This window comes from Myiozetetes cayanensis, unplaced genomic scaffold (assembly GCF_022539395.1).
Source record: "Myiozetetes cayanensis isolate MyiCay16 unplaced genomic scaffold, myiCay2020 scf62, whole genome shotgun sequence".
Classification (NCBI taxonomy): domain Eukaryota; kingdom Metazoa; phylum Chordata; class Aves; order Passeriformes; family Tyrannidae; genus Myiozetetes; species Myiozetetes cayanensis.
In genome coordinates, this window is record NW_026087876.1 from 91,387 (window position 1) to 109,286 (window position 17,900).

The 17,900-nt window shown below is 62.5% G+C and overlaps 2 protein-coding genes across 7 annotated transcripts in view; both read right to left on the reverse strand.

Annotated features, from left to right (window-relative positions):
- Positions 1 to 233: 233 nt before the first annotated feature.
- Positions 234 to 6,818, reverse strand: ZMIZ2 (zinc finger MIZ-type containing 2). 6 transcript variants are annotated; one of them, XM_050337355.1, is made up of 19 exons: positions 6,721 to 6,818; positions 5,899 to 6,020; positions 5,630 to 5,744; positions 5,339 to 5,541; positions 5,061 to 5,253; positions 4,725 to 4,979; positions 4,475 to 4,648; positions 4,318 to 4,383; positions 4,072 to 4,243; positions 3,327 to 3,471; positions 2,649 to 2,859; positions 2,468 to 2,573; positions 2,150 to 2,307; positions 1,994 to 2,061; positions 1,766 to 1,834; positions 1,402 to 1,646; positions 1,155 to 1,321; positions 820 to 1,032; positions 234 to 706 (listed from the first exon to the last, which is right to left on the reverse strand). In XM_050337355.1, the coding sequence occupies exons 2-19, from the start codon at positions 5,946 to 5,948 to the stop codon at positions 599 to 601; spliced, it is 2,718 nt and encodes a 905-aa protein (XP_050193312.1). In that variant the 5' UTR covers positions 5,949 to 6,020; positions 6,721 to 6,818; the 3' UTR covers positions 234 to 598. The 6 variants fall into 6 exon arrangements, with proteins under 6 accessions (XP_050193312.1, XP_050193313.1, XP_050193311.1 ...); XM_050337356.1 differs by lacking the exon at positions 6,721 to 6,818 and having other exon boundaries at positions 1,155 to 1,306; positions 5,899 to 6,160; XM_050337354.1 differs by lacking the exon at positions 6,721 to 6,818 and having other exon boundaries at positions 5,899 to 6,156.
- Positions 6,819 to 7,884: 1,066 nt separating this feature from the next.
- Positions 7,885 to 17,900, reverse strand: part of OGDH (oxoglutarate dehydrogenase) — a 31,275-nt gene continuing 21,259 nt past the window's right edge. The window contains 19 exon segments of the mRNA XM_050337361.1: positions 7,885 to 8,104; positions 8,187 to 8,341; positions 8,444 to 8,607; positions 9,037 to 9,109; positions 9,650 to 9,772; positions 10,236 to 10,307; positions 10,451 to 10,629; positions 10,857 to 10,984; positions 11,080 to 11,206; positions 11,209 to 11,229; positions 12,102 to 12,230; positions 12,448 to 12,550; positions 13,206 to 13,358; positions 13,533 to 13,712; positions 14,264 to 14,392; positions 15,441 to 15,620; positions 16,551 to 16,641; positions 17,100 to 17,246; positions 17,668 to 17,822. Coding sequence (XP_050193318.1) covers positions 7,984 to 8,104; positions 8,187 to 8,341; positions 8,444 to 8,607; positions 9,037 to 9,109; positions 9,650 to 9,772; positions 10,236 to 10,307; positions 10,451 to 10,629; positions 10,857 to 10,984; positions 11,080 to 11,206; positions 11,209 to 11,229; positions 12,102 to 12,230; positions 12,448 to 12,550; positions 13,206 to 13,358; positions 13,533 to 13,712; positions 14,264 to 14,392; positions 15,441 to 15,620; positions 16,551 to 16,641; positions 17,100 to 17,246; positions 17,668 to 17,822 — 2,430 coding nt within the window. The 3' untranslated portion in view covers positions 7,885 to 7,983.

A 17,900-nucleotide genomic window follows, 5' to 3' on the forward strand; every position in this document is an offset into this window, starting at 1 on the left:
CGCCACAGGCCCGGTTCACGGCCCGCCTGGGCCGCCGCTGCCCGGGACGGGGACGAGATTCCCCTGCAACCGAGGGACCCCCTCCCTGCCCGGGGAGGGGGCACGATCCCACCACCACCCGGGACAGCCCTCGCCCTCTCTGCCCGGAAAGGGGTAGGGATCCCCCTTCCCTGCCGAAGGAGGGGTCCTGGGGCCAGACCCACAGCGAGAGGACAAAGGACAGGGGGCACACATGACCCTGCAGGATTCTTTAATAGCCATCGGGGATGTACAGGGCAACTGGGCTTGGGGGCAGCAGGGGCTGAGCCCTGCAACCCACACCAGGCCCATGCAGTACAACGGGCAGTAGCATTTGCACATTGATATGGGGGCACGGGCAGCCCTGCAGTGACACATTTGCCTTTAAATATGGGGAGGGATCGGGGAGGGAGGGGCAGTAGTGTTTCTACACTATGTACAGCCTTGTGCTTCTGGGGGGGCTTAGCCCGCCTGTTCCATCGCAGCCCTTTGAGAAAGCCCCCACAGTGGGGGGTCCCAGCTCTGCAGTGGGCAGGGGCATGCAGTGCTGCCCCCCAGCCCCGGGAGGGGCACGGATGGCTCAGTTATTCTCGAAGAGGGACAGGAGGTCATCGCTGCTGCTGCTGGGGAGGTCGGGGGGCCCCAGGTAGGAAAGCAGCTCATCGGGATTCGTCAGCTCAGGCAGAAGCTGGGGGCGGCAGTGTGTGACGATCGGCCCCCCACAGCCTCTGCCCACCTCCCCACGCCAGCTGGGGTCCCGAGCTGGCAGTGGGACCCCTGGCCGCTCCCCCCAGTACTCACGTCGAGGGCAGGCTCCGAGCCATCACCCGCCGTGGCCATGCTGGGCGCAGGAGGGAAGGCGAGGTCGGCAGCGTGGGCTGGGGGTCCCAGGGGAGGCCGTGCCACTGCGCTCCGAGGGTGCAGCATGGGGGCTGGCTGGCTGCCTGAGGGGGTGCTGTGCAGTCCTGGCTGCACCGGGGGGTGGGATGCCTCCATCCGTCCCGGCGGGGGAAGCTGGGGAGGGGGGCAAGAGAGCATGGCCATGAGACCCTCGCTTCACTGGGACCCCCAGTGCTCCCAGTGAGATGTAGGGTAGGGGCCTGGGGCATGGCCACCCCACTCGCAGCCCGGCTGACCTGTGTGGGCAGAGGGGGCACAGGGGGTTTCTCAGGGGCCAGGAGGCCACCGGGGATGTTGGGCTGGTAGGAGATGGACGGGGGGCCTGGTGTGAAGTCACTCAGCGTTGGGGTGCCGGGGGGAGGGAAAGGCTCTGGGAAGCCCCCAGGTCCTGGAAAGCTGGAACCTATGAGAGGAAATGGGGCAATTGGGGGACACACACAGAGGGGCAGGGTCTAGTCCTGTCCCCCACGGGTCCCCCCGTACCCGGGGTGCTGTAGTCAGCAGCAGCCCCTGCCGTAGGCTGGGACAGTGCCGGGAAGGGCACAGAGCTGGGCCCCAAGGCTGCAATCATCTCCATGATGTTGGGCAGCACCATGTGGGTAGGACTGAGTGTCCGGCACCGCTTCAGCACCGGCCCCTCCGGCTCCTCCTTGACGTGGACGTCGGGTTTGATTGGGACGGGTTTCCAGCTGCAGGTGGGGTCAATGGTGATCTCTTCGTGTTCCGAACTGAGGGCAGCAGGAGGGCAGGGGAGGTGAGGTTGGGACATCTGCTGCACAGCCCCCCAGGGATGGCACAGGGCCAGGCATGGATGGATGGATGGTCAGTCAGAGTAAAGGGCACTTACTTCTGGATGTATATCAGGATGCCCAGCATGTACTGGTCCACCTCCAGGCCCTCCAGCAGGGCCGTCTTACTGCAGGCAGGGTGCAGGCAGAGTGAGGGCAGAGAACCCTGGCAGTAATTTCCTCCTGCAAGGCAGGAACCACCCTCCCCCCACCAGGACAGGAAACATACCCCCTCTCCCCTGCAGGCAGGGACACCAGGGCATGGCCCCACTGCAGCCCCCACTCACTTGCAGACAGGACACCGCCACGTCCCCCTCTCACAGTTGAGCTGCAGATACGACTCAAGGTCGAAGCACTGTGGGGGAGAGCAGCAGCTGAGCCAGAGGGGAGCAGGATACTCTGTAGGGAACACCTCCCAGCACCGTGCCACCACCAGCCCCTACCTGTATGTGCCGGCAGTCATGACCCCTGGCTGGGAGCTGGATCCTCCGGAAGGTGATGGGGCACTTGAGGGACACCTTGATAGCTGTCTGCTCCACACCGTCCTCACCGTTGGGCCCTGGGGTCCCTGGGATGGTCCCACTGCTGAAGTTGCGCTTGACTAGGGAGGTGGGGACAAGGAGCACCAAGGGTCAGAACCAGGACAGTGGGACGGGGGTGGTGGCACCTGGGTAACAGCGCCCCATCACCCCCCTCCTGCTGTGACCCATGACCAGGGTGTTCCCTTGCCACGCTGCAGCCCCTGGTCCCTGGGTGCTCACTTTTGGTGATGCAGTGCTCAGCAGGAAGCAGGCGCTTCTTGATGAGCCCCTGCAGCACCGAGCGCACGGAGGGTCGGTGCACCAGCTGCAGGACGAACAGGTGGGACTGTGGAGAGATGGGGGAGCTGAGTTGCAGCCCCAGCCACCACCCTCCCAGTCCCAGGCCCCTGCCGTGACTCACACAGCAGCAGGCGGTGACAGTGATCTGGATGGTGTTCCGGCCGGGCTGGCAGACGTGCTTCAGGTAGAGCGGCTTGTGGGAGGTCTTGTTGTCACCGCGCTCGATGGTGAGCGGTGTGGCATTGACACTCACCTGCACAGAGGCCGGCCAGTTGGTGTTCATCTGCCGATCCTCGTGGTGGTAGCACTTGAACTGCAGTTCCAGGTCAGGCCTGGGAGCGTGCAGAGTGTGTGAGGGCAGAGGGTGTGCCCACACGCGAGCCACCACGCTGGGTGTCACCCGCCCTGGGTGCTGCACTGCACCACGCAGCACCACACTGTGCCAAGCCACGCCATGCGCCAACATGTCATACAGCACTGTGGCAAACCCCACAGTACCACAGCGCTGCACCATGCCAAGCCACACAGTGTCCCACCATGCCATGCCAAACCACGCCCCGAGCCACCATGCGCTGCAGCGACACGCTGAGCCACCGTGGCGCTACCCTGGACCGTGGCAGGTACCCCCGCACCAAGCCACACGTCGCGCCATGATGCAGCACAGCGCCGTGCCAAACCACGCCAGGCCACGCGCTGTCAAGCCACGCGGCACCACGCGGTGCCCAGCTGTGCTGCCCAGCGCTGCCCCACACGGCACCACCTGAGCGGCGTGGTGTGGCACCACCCCTGCAGCCCGCACCTCATCATGAGAGTCTTGTAGACAGAGTCGCGCAGCTGGAAGACGTGGTTGCTGACGGCCAGGTTGTGCTGCAGGCGGAACGGCTCCAGCACCACGCCGTCCCGCACCGGGAAGGTCAGCCGCAGCTCCTCACCGGGGGCTGGTCCTGTGGGGCGCCATCAGCAGGGACCCCTCGTGGCCCAGCCACACCCCAGCCACGCCCCAGCCGCTCCCCATGCCCTGCACGGGGATCCCCCTTGCAGGAAGCCCCCCAAGCACCAGCGGTCCCATCCACCCAGGACAGGCAGCCCTATGGAGGAAGCTCCTCCCACTCAGGGTTGCTCCACCCCACAGCAGAGGCCCCTCCCACCCCATGCAGGAAGCCAATCCCACCTAAGGCTGCTCCCACTCCAGGATACCCCACCCTATCCAGGCCCCTCCCATTCCAGGAGGCCCTACCCACAAAATAGGAGCTCCTCCTACCAAAGCCACCACTCCTGATAAAGCCAATCCCACCCCCACCCCCACCCCTCCCCCGCACCAGGGCCTACACCCTTTTAATAAGTCCTTCACCCTCAGACCCACCCTCACAGCAAGCCTCTACCACCTGCCTCCATTGGCCCCAAACCCTGGCAATGGCCACGCCCCTTGTGCTGACACTCCTCCCCTCCCACCCTGCAGGGCCACACTGTGAGAAATGAGCCCCACACTGTGAAGTGTCCCCCCCTTCCCCACCCTGGCAGTCCCCCTGACCAAGGACACCTACCCGAAGGGGATGGGTGCAGGGGGGTGACATTGGGCTTCATGTCTGGCAGGAAGGGTGACTTGACGTCCTGACCAGGGGATGTGTAGGTGGGGATGTTGCTGCCCGGCGTCATGGGCGGTGTGGGGTTCCCAGCCAGCGGTGAGCTGGGGTACCCCGGCAGCAACCGGCCCGGCTGCGGAGGCACCGCGCACCCTCAGCGCCCAGCCGGGCCGGCACAGCCCCCACCCCACCTGCTGCCAGACTCACCCCGTTGACGGCCGCTTGGCTGTAAGTGCTGAAGTTGGTGCTCTGCCCGTTGAACTGGTCAGCAGACTGTGGGAGGAGGAAGGTCCCCAGAGGCTGGCACCGAGGGACAACAGACACCTGGACCCCCGCCTCGTGCCCACCGTTCCCCCTGCAGTACCTTGTAATAGGGTCCAGCACTGCCTGAAGCGGAGAGGTACTGGCCCATGCCCTGCTGCAGCCTGTGGCCGGGGTAGGAGGGGGACGGAGCGGAGGACTGGGGGGTGCTGGGGGCATACTGGGCACCAGCCACAGCATACTGCCCGCCCTGGAGGTACTGCTGCGCTGGGTACCCCTGCAGGGCCAGGGGGTCAGCACCAGTGGGAAATGGGGTCCCGGTACGCCACAGCCTTCACCAACGCAGTGCTCACCTCACTGGAGTACGCCCGCTTGAGGCCCTGGCGGGGTAGCTGCTGGCCGGGGGGGGCACCGGGGTAGGCGTGCTGGGGCACGCGTTGCCCGCCGTACAAGGAGCTGGTGCCAGGTGCCCGCACCGGACTCATGCTCACAGGGGAAATGCCAGAGGGGGCCATGACACCTGCCATGCCAGCTGGGCTCATGCTGGTGGGCCCACGGGGCCCAGCATGGGGCAGGAACTGGTTGCTAAAGGACTGCCCTGTGCCCATCTGTGGTGGGGAAGAGAAGGAGGTCAGGGCAGGGCCAGGGCAGCTGTCAGCTCCCCGGTTCTGCCCCAGCCAGGTTCTTACCGTGCTGTACTGGCTCAGCTCCTGGCTCTGCTTCTCCTGCAGCGCTGCCACCGTCGCTGTGGCCGTGGCCGTGGCTGTGGCAGCAGCAGCGGCCACAGCAGCAGCAGCTGCTGCCTGGGTGAAGTCAGCAGGGGCCCGGCCAGCGTGTGAGGGGAGCCCAATCCCACCAGGGCCGCTGGGGCCGCTGGTGTAGCTGGAGAGCAGAGAGGCAGGAAGGGGCACATGGTGGCCCCACAACAGGGCACATGCCAGGCCGGGGGGCACAGGGCTGGCCTTACCTGGCAGCAAAGCCTGGCCCGCTGGGGTAGGTGTTGCGGCCGTAGACACCCGGCTGCATGTACCCTTTCCCTGGTGCCCCCTCAGCGAAGGGCTGCTGTGGCAGGAATGGTGGCGAGCTCATGCCTGAGCCAGTGCCCGCCATGCCAGGCAGCAGCGGGGTACTGGAGCTGCTCCCCCCGGGGCCCATGGGACTGCCAAAAACCTGGGGGGTGGGGTGGGAGGCAGTGGGTCAGGCACGGGCGGTGTTGGCCAAGTGCTGGGGGTCCCTGGGGTGGGGGTGCTGCAGGTACCTGACTCTGGGAGGGGTTGCTGACACCCCAGACAGTGGTTACCACGGAGAGGGATCCCGGTGGCTGATTGGTGCTTGGTTGCCAAGGAACAGCCTCGTATGCAAATGAACCATCACTAGAAAGAAAAACAAATTAATGAAAGTGAAGGACAGAGGGATGGAGGGACAGAGGGAACCGGGGGATGGAGGGAACGGAGCAATGAAGAACAGAGAGGATGGAGGAACAGACGGATGCATGGGGGGACGGAGGGACGCTGCCCCGGCGCCCACCCGTGGGGCGCAGGCGGCAGCGAGGGTTTCATGGGGTTCATGGAGCTCATCGGTGGGTGCGGGCTGGGTCTTCCGAGGCCGCGGCAGGCGCTGCGGAACGGCGGCACCGTCTGTCACTGGGGCTGCGGGAGGCAGTGGAGCGGCGGGTGAGGGGCGGCCGCCTCCAGAGGGGCCGGGGCCGGGGGGGGCGCAGCCCGGAGCCTGCGAGAGCCCCCCCAGCCTCCGCGGCCGGGACTTGGCGTCGGGCCCAGCCTGGCCCGGGGCGCCGGCCGGCACGCGCCGCCCCCGCACCGGGCCGCCCCCCGCGCCGACCACCGCGGCGTCAGACCCCCCCGGGGCGGCGGGCACCGGGCTTCCCCCGCGCCGGAGGAACCGCGGGGACTTCCCGGGGCAGGGACGCGATCCCCCCGCGGCATTGCTCCCCGCCGCCCGGGGTATTTCCATCCGGGCCCGGCAGCGAGGCGCGGGGGGGCTGCGGGGTCACCAGCGCTTTCGGTTCCTCCCGGCCCCGCGGAAGAGCGGCTGAGATGGGATGGCCGCGGGGGAAGGGACGACGCGGAACAGGGGGGACACCCGCGACGGGCCTGCCCCAGCTCCCGGGAGCCGCCACTGCGGAGCCACCGGCCCCGGGCGCCCCTCGCCGGCGCTGACAGCCTCCCCCCCACGCTCCCTTCCCGGCGGCACCGCAGGACGGGCCCCGAGGCCGGGCCCCCTCCCGTTGCCATGGCAGCCGCCCCCGCCACCCCCGGCACGGCGGGGCGGCCCGCGGGGCACGGCTCGTCCCGCCCGTCCCCCGCCCCCGCCCGGCGCTCCCGCTCTCACCGCGGCGGCGGCCCAAGATGGCCCTGGCGGCGCGGGGCGCGCGCGGAGGCTGCGCGGGATCTCCGGCCGCGCGCGGCCGCGGCTCCGCGGGGGGCGGGGCCCGGGGCGGGGCCGCGCCGCGCTGCAATGGGGCCGCGCGCTCATCAGCATGCGGGCCCCGCCCCCGGCCCCGCCCCGCCAGGCGCGGGCAGACGAGCGCCGAGGGGGGGCGGGCGTGGAGCGCTCGGGCTGCGCGGGGGGCGACACGCGTGTGACGGCGGGACACGCGTGTGACGGCGGGACACGAGTGTGACGGCGGGACACGAGTGTGACGGCGGGACACGCCTGTGACGGCGGGACACGCCTGTGACAGCGGGACACGCGTGTGGCGGCGGGACACGCGTGTGACAGCGGGACACGCCTGTGACGGCGGGACACGCGTGTGACGGCGGGACACGCCTGTGACGGTGGGACGGGCGCCGTGACTGCGGCGGCGAGACCGCGGGGGGCGTGCGTGCGGGGGTGCGCGAACCGCGCGGGCCGGGGGACAGTGCGGTGACACGACGTGCGACCCAGCGTGTGACAGCACAGCCACCCCACGTGGCCGAGCACCACGTGTGAGGCCGCACACGCGTGTGCCGGCAGCCGCAGGACTGCAGGGCTTTGAGGCGCGCATAGCCCCGGCCGCCGCCCTGCAGCTGAGGGACTGGCGGGCACCGAGGGGCCGCTTCTGAGGATGCCGACAGCAACTCCCAGCTGAGGTCGGCCCCCTTGCTCCAACCCCCCAGGACCTCCCACGGGAGGGAGCACACGGTACCCAACACCAGCCCCGTGGCCGCGGGGGCTCAGAGCTGGGGGTTGGTACTCCCCTGGGGCAGGCAAAACTGAGGCAGGGGCACCACACCCCCACACCTGCCTGGGCCCTTAGGGTGAGCAGCCACCCCAAATCGCTCCTCCAAGAGGCAGCAGCTGCAGGGCCAAGTGTGACACCAGACTGGTGTCACACTGGGAGGAACTGGACTCATTGCACGGGACACCCCCAGAGAAGAGCCTTAGGGATCAGTCCTTCCAGGGTCCCAGGGGGGCGTGGGCCTCACCCACTGTGGCAGGGGCAGCCCCCAGCCCCAGGGTGACTGCACTGGTGTCACCCTGGCATAAGGCACACAAGGACTCCAGGCACCAGCATGGGGTTGACAAGGTCTGTAGTTTGGGGGGTGGGGGAGGCGAGCAAGGGACAGACAGACGGACAGAGAGATGGAGGAGCATGCTGTGCCACGCCGGGGCTCAGGCCAGGTCTTTGAAGGCATCGAGGTTGAAGGCGGTGTCGAGGAGCCGCTGCAGCTCCGTCAGGTGGGTTTTCTTATTGCCGGTGGCAGGGGCAGCCGCTGGCTCCCGCCCTGCATACCTGCCAGGGAGAAGGTGAGGGTGAGGGGGATCTGCACACCCCAAACTCCTCCCAGCATCACAACCACCCACTGCATCCCTACCAGACGGGCTTGGCACGGTTGATGGTGGTGCGGAGCCGGGGTTTGACATAGTCGTAGTAGCCCTGGTTCTTGTGCTCCTCCTGGCACCACACCAGCTCGGCAGCTGGGTACTTCTGGGCTTCCTTCTGGAGGAGGTCGAAGGGGAACGGGGAGAGCTGCAGGGGACACAGAGTGGTGTCACGAGGGACATAGAGCAGCATCACAGAGGCTGCAGCACCCCCAGCCTACGGGCACAGAGATGGCAGGACCCTGCTTACCTGCTCCACCCTGGTGATGGCCACATCGGCCTCCATCTGCCGGGCCTTGCGCTCCCGGGTCAGGTCGTAGTACACCTTGCCAGTGCAGAAGAGCACCCGCTTCACCCGCTCAGGATTCTGGGCCGCGGGACCGCTGTCAGGGATGACTCGGAGGAAGTGGGTGCCTGCCAAGGAAGAGAAGGGCACTGTAAGCCACAGTGGCCAATGGCACAGTGCCAACAGCTCCTGCACCTGTATCCTGTGCCAGCCCCTCCTGGGACCCCAAGAGGCAGAGTCAGGCAGCTGGTACTGGGTCAGCTCCCAGCACAAACCATCATGGCTCTGAAACCATCAGGGCTGCCAAATTCCAGAGGGAAGTGGCTACCAATGGAGCAAGTGTCACTGAGCCACGTCTCCCCAGGTGCCAGGGTACCCGTCTTGGCCCTGATGAGGGGTGGCTCCCACGTGCCAGGGAGATGGCCACGGCCTTGCATGGCCCCTCTTCAGCACGGAGAGGCAGCTGCCAGGTGGACTTTACCCAAGGTCACAGACTCCTACCCTTCACCCCGTGGAGCAGCACAGGGGGAACACAGGCAGCTCTGCACTGCTCTTACCTGGCAACATGTCATCAAAGCTTGACCGGGCTTCAGGGTGGCGCAGCAGTGACTTTGGAGTGAAGATTATCAGCTGGAGTGAGGGACAAGAGGCAGAGCAAGTTGGTCAGCCCTGCCAGAAACACCTTCCCTGCAAGCCAAGGCCAGAGCAGCAACCTGCCTGTCCTGCCTGAGCACAGGAGCAGCTGCCAGAGATTTGCTTCTGGCTCAGCTGCTGTGCTCTGCCATATTGGGTACTGTTTCTTGACAGCACTGGCTGTCCCAGTCAAGGTGTCCCATAGGGAGGATGCTGAGGTGCTGCCGGGGACCTGCCTGCCCCACAGCTGAAGCTGATGGGAAGCAGCTGGATTGGGTTGTGTACCGGTGCCTGCTGGCCCTGACAGCTGACATTCCCGTGGAGTTCAGGAAGGGATCAGCCCCTGCAGCTCACACAAGCTGGCAGCAGCACATGGTACCAAGCCAGCCCCAAGCACCATGAGGTCCTTGGCCAGGCAGAGGCCAACTGTGCTTGTGAGGTGCAGAAATAATCTGCCCCCAGCCCTGTCTCAGCCTGGCAGGGACACAGCACTGCCCTGCCTGGCACCGCGCTGGGCACAGAGCTGCTGGCACTGACCGGTTTGCGGAAGGGCAGGAGGATCTGGCGCCGGAGGACGTGGAAGAAGTTGGCTGGAGTGGAGCAGTTCACAACGATCCAGTTGCACTCATAGAGCTGGCGCACATCGAAGTCATCCAGCTTCTGCCTCGGCCAGCGCAGGTGAGGGGATTTCAGGAAACACAAGGTGCCTCTTGGTCTCATGGCGCCAGCAGTGGTCCCCAGTCCTCCCTCCCTCCCTCCCTTCCTTCCTCCTTCCCTTCCTCCCTTCCTCCTTCCCTGTCCAAAGCACACACAGACCTATAGAGACCTGGGAGAGGCTGCAGGGCTGTGCCCCCCACCTTGGTTTGGCCATGGGGCAGCCGGCAACCCCCAGCCATGCTTACTTCCAGGGCCACCTCTGTCTCGCACTGTGCCACAGCCCCAGGTTCAATGGACACCTGGGCACCAGGTTCAGCCCCTTTCCCTAAACCCTCCTGGCAGCATGAGCCCAGGGTGTCCCACGCCTCCTGCCATCAGCAACCACTGTGCTAAGACCACATGGGTATTGCTGCCCTGATCCGGGGCACAGGAGGGCCAGCCTGAGCTCTGCGTAGCCGCCACTCACAGGGAAGACATCGGGATCGTCGTTGCACATCTGCAGGAATCGCTCCGGGCGGGCAGAGGAGTGCTCGGGACCCTACAGGGACCAAGCAGGGGGACGGTGAGTGCAGGACAAGGCAGGCACAAGAAGCCAATGCCAGGCACTGCCATGACATGAGCCACCGCTGTGCCACCGCTGCCCCTGGCTCAGCCTCCAGGGTGAGCGGGGGGAGTCCTTACCATGCCCTCCATGCCATGGGGAAGCAGCAAGACGATGCCGTTCTGCCTGACCCACTTGGCCTGCCCAGGACAGATGAACTGGTCGATGATGCATTGAGCAGTGTTGTGGAAATCCCCAAACTGGGCTTCCCAAAGCACCAGGGCGTTGGGACTGGCCATGGCAAAGCCCAGCTCGAATCCTGAGGGATGGGAGAGTCACAGGATATTCTGAGTTGGAAGGGACCCACATAGATCACTGAGTCCAACTCTTAAGTGAATGGCCTCTACAGGAATCGAGTTTGTGACCCTGGCATCAGCACCATGCTCTAACCAAGTGAGCTAATCTCAGTTTAGAGGAGCAAGGGGGTTGGGTTACCCTCTCAGAGCAGCCTCACCCCAGGCAGTAAGTGCAGACCCCCTCACTCACCCAGGACACCGTACTCTGACAGGGAGCTGTTGCAGACGGTGTACGGAGCCTGGTTGGGCCAGAGGTGGTTCATGGGGATACAGGTCCTCTTGTCCACGTTCTGATCATGCAGGACATGGTGGCGATGGCTAGAAATTAAGAAAGTGTTACTCCATCATCAGCCTTTGGATCCCTTCCAGAAGGGCTAGAATTGCCTTTAAAGCCTCCAAAAGCAGGGCTTTACCTAAATGTGCCCCTCTCAACGTCCTGGCCACTCAGGCGGATGTGGATGCCCTCTTTAAGCAGGGAGCCAAATGCCATGTACTCTGCCAGAGCCCAGTCGACTGTGCGGTTCTTCACCATCTCCCCCGGGTTTTCAGGATACGGCTCAAACCTGCCGGGACAGGAGTTGGTTGGTAGCCAGCATGGGAAGGAGCTACAGTGACAACAGGTTTGTCCCACAGCCGGCCCAGGACTGACAGACTGCAAGTGACTAGGGCAGAGGAACGGATTCATATCTGCTGGAGGGATGAGCTGCAGATGAGGAATCAGGACTGCAGGGAAGGATCAGCTCCAAAGAAGAGTTACTGCTTGGTTCACTTCCCTTACCCACAGCTCCCTCATGAACAAGTTCTCATAGACTCACAGAGTCTGGGTCCAACCCCTGCCATGGGCAGGGACACCTTCCACTATCCCAGGTTGCTCCCAGCCCCATCCAGCCTGGCCTTGAATGCTTCCAGGGATGGGCCAGCCACAGCTTCTCTGGGCAACCTTCGCCAAGGCCTCACCACTCACATGGGAGAATTTCTTCCCAATATCCCATCTAACTCTGCCTGTCAGTGTGAGGCCATTCCCCCTTGTCCAGTCGCTCCAGGCCCTTGTCCAAAGTCCCTCTCACCTCTCTTGGAGCCCCTTTAGGCACTGGATCCTAAAGAATCTCCCTGGAGTCTTTACTCCTCCAGGCTTGACACCCCTAACTCTCTTGGAGTGCCCGCACAGGAGAAGGGCTCCAGCCCTGGGATCAAGGCCTACTCTAGAGCTGCTCTAACATGTCCAGATCTTGCCTGTGCTGGGGGCCCCAGAGCTGGATGTGTGCTCCAGGCAGGGTCTCAGCAGTGCAGAGTAGAGTGCACCCTCCCCAGACCTGCTAACCCACACATGTTGAAGCAGTGCAATAGGTCCCTTCTGTCCAGGCCACATCCCAGCCCTACCCCACATCTCTCTGAAACAAATGCCCAGTCTGGCACAGCTTCCACAGGCTCCTACCTCCATGGATAGTGAAATCCTCCACTGGTACTGAGCTGGCTACTTGACCGATGTGCGTTAGGTCCTCTTCGTTGAGGCCGGTGGAAGGACAGGTCATGCTGCGGGGCTGCCCATCCAAAGTGAAGAAACCTGGGGGAGAAGAAAAGTCACCATGCTGAAGGAGCTGTGCCAGCTCTGTGGGAAGAGCTCAGGTCACAGACACCCTCAAGCAAAGATGGGGATGCCAGGAGTGGGGAGAGCACCACCCCACTTCTCCTCCAGTGTGATATACTACAAAATCGCTGCCATGGCCCTAGAGAGGCTGGGTGCTCTGCTAGGGACCTCCAAAACGCTGCCAGTAGCTCACCTGGCCAGGGTGAGTCCAGCCAGTGCTTGATGTGCAAGATCTTCTCATCCTTGGACCTAGCGTGGGCCTCCTCGCAGATCTTATCGTACTTGGCAATTTCCTCCTGAAAGGCAGAACCAGGAGGAGGAAAAACATTAGTGGAGGGTCTACAAACAAGGGTGCTGAGCCTGGGGGCCTCAGTGCAAGCCTGCAAGGGTGCTGGGGGCAGAGGTGGTCCTGACAGCAGGGGAGCCCCAGGGCCGTGTTGCTCAGCCTCAGAGCTGCCCCTGGGACCCCTGTCCCCCGAGGGACAGCTCTGCTGCTCTCTGAGCTGACAACTTGTGTTCAACCCTAGTGATGCTGCAAAGCAGTTCCGGGGCAAGCATGACTGAGAGAACTGCTGCCCCAGCAGCAGAACCGGGGCATGAACTTGCCTCAGATACCCCCAGCCACAGCAATCCTGAGCACTGAGACCTGGCTGTGCTGCAGTGGCCCAGTGCTGCGTGGCCTGTGCCACAGTGAGCACAGGGTGATCCTTGAACTAGATGTTCTGCGCTGTTCAGAGCTGGCACAGTCCAAGGACGAGCCTCGGCTTTGACCTCTGTTGCTGCAAGGCCTGCAGCACTCACCCAACCCCAGCACAACTCTGCCACCTTTAGGTGACAAGCACAAGCAGAAACGGGCTCATCCCTTTATTCACACCCAGGTCTAAATCGCACAAGTAGTTTTCCCTGGAGATGCCACCTTCAGTTTTCCTGTCAGGCCCCATGGCACAGTACCTCATACTCCAGCTGATTTACCACCCCCTGGGAAATCAGCAACTCTGCGTATTTCTGCAGCACTGGCTTCTGTTTCCGGATCTGTTTGTACATAAGGGGCTGCGTGAACATGGGTTCATCCATCTCGTTGTGCCCGTTGCGCCTGTAACAAACCTGCCAGGAAGGGAAAGAGCCTTTGAACGCAGCTGCCTGCAATCTACCACTCCCAAAGCACTCGGAGATACCTGTGTCTGCATCAGGGAGGGTCCCGAACAGCCCAGGTGGGACCCAAGTGCATTCCCACCAGAGTCCCAGCTTCACGGTAAAGCCTCGTGCCACGTTCCTTACCAAATCCACCACCACGTCCTTGTGGAAGGTGCTTCGCCACTCTGCTGCCACATTGCACACGTAGACCACAGCCTCGGGGTCATCTGCGTTGACGTGGAAGATGGGCGCGTTGACCACGCGGGCCACGTCGGTCGGGTACGGGGAGGACCGGGCCATCCGCGGGTCTGTCGTGAAGCCAATCTGTGTGGGCAAGAGGGAACAGGATGAGCACAGGGTTACCAACAGGATTTGGAACACAGTTCTGCTATGCAGCTCCTTCTTTACACACCAGTGTCACAGTAGGCTCGGCACAGGGCAGCTGCACTTCGCCAGCTCAGGAAAGTGCCCACGTAGCTCCAAGGGCAGCTCAGCTGCTGTGGCTGAGCTGGGGACACACAACCTGCCCATCTCCTGCACCCCGGCACCGTGGCACATCCCAGTACCTACCGGATGTGCAGGGACAGTCTGGTCCCAGTGAAATGCCTCTGGTTTCCATGGGGGCAGAAGGGATCAGCCCTGTGTGACCTCACACACTGAGCATCAGGTTTTATCACCTCTGCACCAGACTGGGCTCAAAAGCTGCTGCTGTTGAGCAGCTGGGTGGGAGGTATCCCCTGCTGACCCCAGGTTAGGGCTTCTGCCAGGAACACTGGGAGGGAAACAGGTGCTGCTGGTTCCAGCTACCACCCAGCTCAGAGCCTGTGGAGGCAGCTCTGCCAGGGGCCCATGGGCACAGGGCATTTGCTCCTCACCTGGTTGTTTACCACGACGTGGACGGTGCCGTGGGTGGTATAGGAGGGCAGGTCACTCAGGTGAAATGTCTCGTACACAATGCCCTGTCCAGCAAACGCAGCATCTCCGTGCAGGAGGATGGACATCACCTGGGAGAGGGGAAGCCATGGTGGTCAGCATGTACAGCAGGCAGGGTACCACCAGGAAAGGGTCCAGCTCCCATCCCCATGAGCCTTCAGCATTCCAGAAAGGACACGGAACAGCTCATCAACACATCCAATGCTTTCCCAGGGGATGGGAGTGGAGCCAGCCATGGCTGGCACACCACTGGGGAAAGGCTGTGTCCACCAGCCCCCTCCCAGCAAGGGCAGCACCCTCGGGGCACCCTGAACAGGCAGCAGGACAACACCCAGTACACCCCAGCTGGGCAGTGAGTCTCATTCCTAAACACACACACCCCAAAGCAAAGCCTTTTTCTCACTGTGGCAAGAAGAGAGTAACACCCTTTTACCCCACGCTATCAGCCCAGAAGCCCCATGGGCAGAAGTGGGGCCAGGAGCCGGCTCCAGCGCCAGCAATGTTATTTTGCCGCCATCCCAGGGGCTGGCTGAGAACACCACTTGCCAGGCAAGGACAGGGTCTGTCTATTTATATCCAGCCCTTGAGGTGTAGGATGGAGGAAAGCACTTGGGATCTCACTCTTCCACTTCTTGGTGTTGAGAAATAGGTTTGTGATGAATCAGATGGCAAACAGCCCCCCACAACCTTTTCCTCATCAGGGTGTGGAGAGCTGCCTCCTGCTGCCAGCTCCAGCTTTCCCAGACCCTGGAACGGTTCTCCTGGTTACACTGAGATCCTACTGCCATGTCCCCCAAGCTGTGGTGCTTGGATTGCCTTTTGGGAGTGCCCCTCATGTCCCTGCTTTCCAATCAGGGGTTTGTGCACCTGCTGCACCCACAGCCCAGCTTAGTCGGTTCAGAGGTGGAGGAAGCAGCAATGGGAGCCTAGGGTGGATAAGCCCCTCCCAAAGTTATCTCCAGAGGCAGTAGGGAAGGATGGGAGAGCAAATTCAGGGTAACAGCAGGGGCACAGCAAACAAAACCAAGCTGGGTTTCGTCACTTTCCCAACAGCCTATCCACATCAAACCCCATCTGGCCCAGGACACTTCACTGCATATGCGTCCGAGCACCACTCACCTTCTTTCCCTCTGTGTCCCCACAGTAAAACTGCTCGGCCTTAGTCTTGCCTTGAACAACAGGATCAGCTGCCTCCAAATGAGAAGGATTTGCCACCAAAGAAAGGGTGATGTTCCTGTCGGTGACACGGTTAATCCGTCGGTGGTACATTCCCAGGTGGTACTTCACGTCACCGGAGCCCTGATGGAGGGGACAGGAGAGAGGAGAGTCACCCCCAGGAGCATGAGCAGCTTTTGGGACATGGGAGACCTGAGACAGGGCAGTGTTGACTCCAAGGCTGGAAGAGGGGGGCATTTTTCAGAGGCACTGGCAGAACACAGCAGACACTCACTGTGGGAGCTGACCTGGCACCCAGAAAAGTCTCTTCCAAGGTGCCAAACCACCCCCAATTTCAGACATGCATCCAGCCATCTAGGTACAGCTGAAGGTGTAGGGGATGAAGCAAGCGTGGTGGGCGAGGAAGGCCCTGGAGAACAGGTAACACTCACCTAAGCTCTGCAAACACTGTTCCCAGTACGCTGCCAGGTTCCCTAACAGGGCATCTCAAGGCTGCAGGCCACTGCTTTCTCACCTTGAAACCCCACTGAAGGTAATGGCAGGATCAAGCCTGCCCAGCCCAGCCCAGCTTCCCAAAAGCCAAACCATCCCAGGTTATCATGCTCAACCTTTGGATCACGAGTGCATCGCAGTGACAGAACCTGCGGCACAAGCGATTTGGAACTTGGGGCTTTTGGGGCTGCTTTAGAGCCCCAGGTGGGGACCGGGGACTCCTGCAAGGGAACAAAGCAACCTCTGCTCCCAGCCCCCTTCCCCTCACCTCGGCATCCACCCCAAAGCTGCTTCACGCCCTGGAGAGCCCCAGCAGCATGTCTTTGCTGGAGACACTGGCAGTGGCCAGGGTACCCACCAATCCCAGGACAGGCAAGGACAGACCAGCACTGGCACCTATGCAAAGGCTCCAGTTGTCCGTGTGTGCTTGCAACGTGGAAATCCTTACAACACCAATGCCACTGAGTGACACCAGAAGCAGTGGCACAATACAGCCACAGTCCCTGGGGACTGTGCAGGGACAGGCAGCATCAGCTTGCTGCAGGTAGGGGAGGAGCTCACCTCATCAGCAGCCTCCAGCTTGGAGTCAAACTGGCAGAAGATCTGCTCCAGCTCTTTCCTGATCACGTTGGCAAGAACATTTAGGCGTCCCCTACAAAAGCAAGGCCGTTGCTGGCAGCCATCAAATACTGATGGTTTATCTGCTGCCCCCCAGCACGCCTACTGTGACAGCTGTAGGGTCACCTACGGATGAGGGCTCCCTAAAAGGAGCCTGCAGACCCCTCAGCACAGGGATGGTTTGGCTGCTACCACATCCCACATCCCTGTTGAGCTGCCCCAGAGCAGGCAGGTGCTGGGATTCCACTAGGATTTCAGCTCTTCCCTCAAGCCACCATCCCTCTCTGGATGAATTTACAAACAAGTTGGAAAGACCATGATGAGCAGAGAACAGCCAAAGCCTGAACTCTTGAGCTGAGGTTCATCACCAAACAAGACCAGCTGAGTGATGGCAGAAACCAGCGTGCCCTCCAGTACCAAACCCTGGCAACAGGCAGCATCCCCCTCTGTCCCATCCACGCCAAGTACCACCATGGCTTGAGGCAAGGTTACCTGTGGGGCATCCCCATGATCACATAATCCACTCCCTTCTCACTCGACTTATCAATAATGGTCTTTAAGGCTGGGATCAGCACTTCACATCCCTCCAGACCAAAACGCTTCTCTGAAGACCATTTCCGATGGAGGAACTCCTCAAACCTGGAAGGCAAAAGGAAAGAGGGATCAGTGCCAGGGCTACAGCCGAGGGTAGAAACCAGAGGAAGGATATGGATGGAACTGAGGGAGGCAGAGCACCAAATGATGCTCAAGCTGGCACCATGCAGCACATAACAGCCTTCCCAATCACTCCAGTATCCTCCCGCAGAGCTGGCTGGCTGCTCCTCCCTGCCCCAACACCGTGCTGCACTTAAACTTTATTTTTAAACCATTTCTTTCAGGATCATCCACATTTTCAGGCTGTTTGCCAGCACCTGAGCCTTGCAGGCCAGCAGCTCACTGGCAACACCCTGCTCCTTAAGCTGATGATGACAGATGATACCAAGATGTGACCCAGCTGGTGACTGTGCCACAGGCTGTGAGCAAACCTCCCCAGGCAGACCAAGGGAAGCCCCCCAGGTACCTGGTAGAGCGGACCAGCCTGGCCAGCAGCGTGCGCTTCTCTTCGTTGGTGAACTGCATGATGCCTGGCGTCTCAAACTTCTGCCGGATCCACTGGCACTGCTCCAGGTCATTGATGAACATGAACTCCACACCGATGTGCTGGCAGTAGGCCATCTGCTCCGACAAGAAAACAGGGGCCATGGGAGGACAACCAGGGCTTCAGCACCTCAAGCCCCCGTTGGATCAAAGGGC

Bases quoted from the DNA above. Each gene is read 5' to 3' on its own strand.
- ZMIZ2 (XM_050337355.1), bottom strand. From the start codon at position 5,948: ATGAGCTCCATGAACCCCATGAAACCCTCGCTGCCGCCTGCGCCCCAC. The intron at 5,542-5,629 runs GTACCTGCAGCA...CCCACCCCCCAG, and splicing joins GCAACCCCTCCCAGAGTCAG to GTTTTTGGCAGTCCCATGGG. The intron at 4,980-5,060 runs GTAAGAACCTGG...TCCCCACCACAG, and splicing joins AGCTGAGCCAGTACAGCACG to ATGGGCACAGGGCAGTCCTT.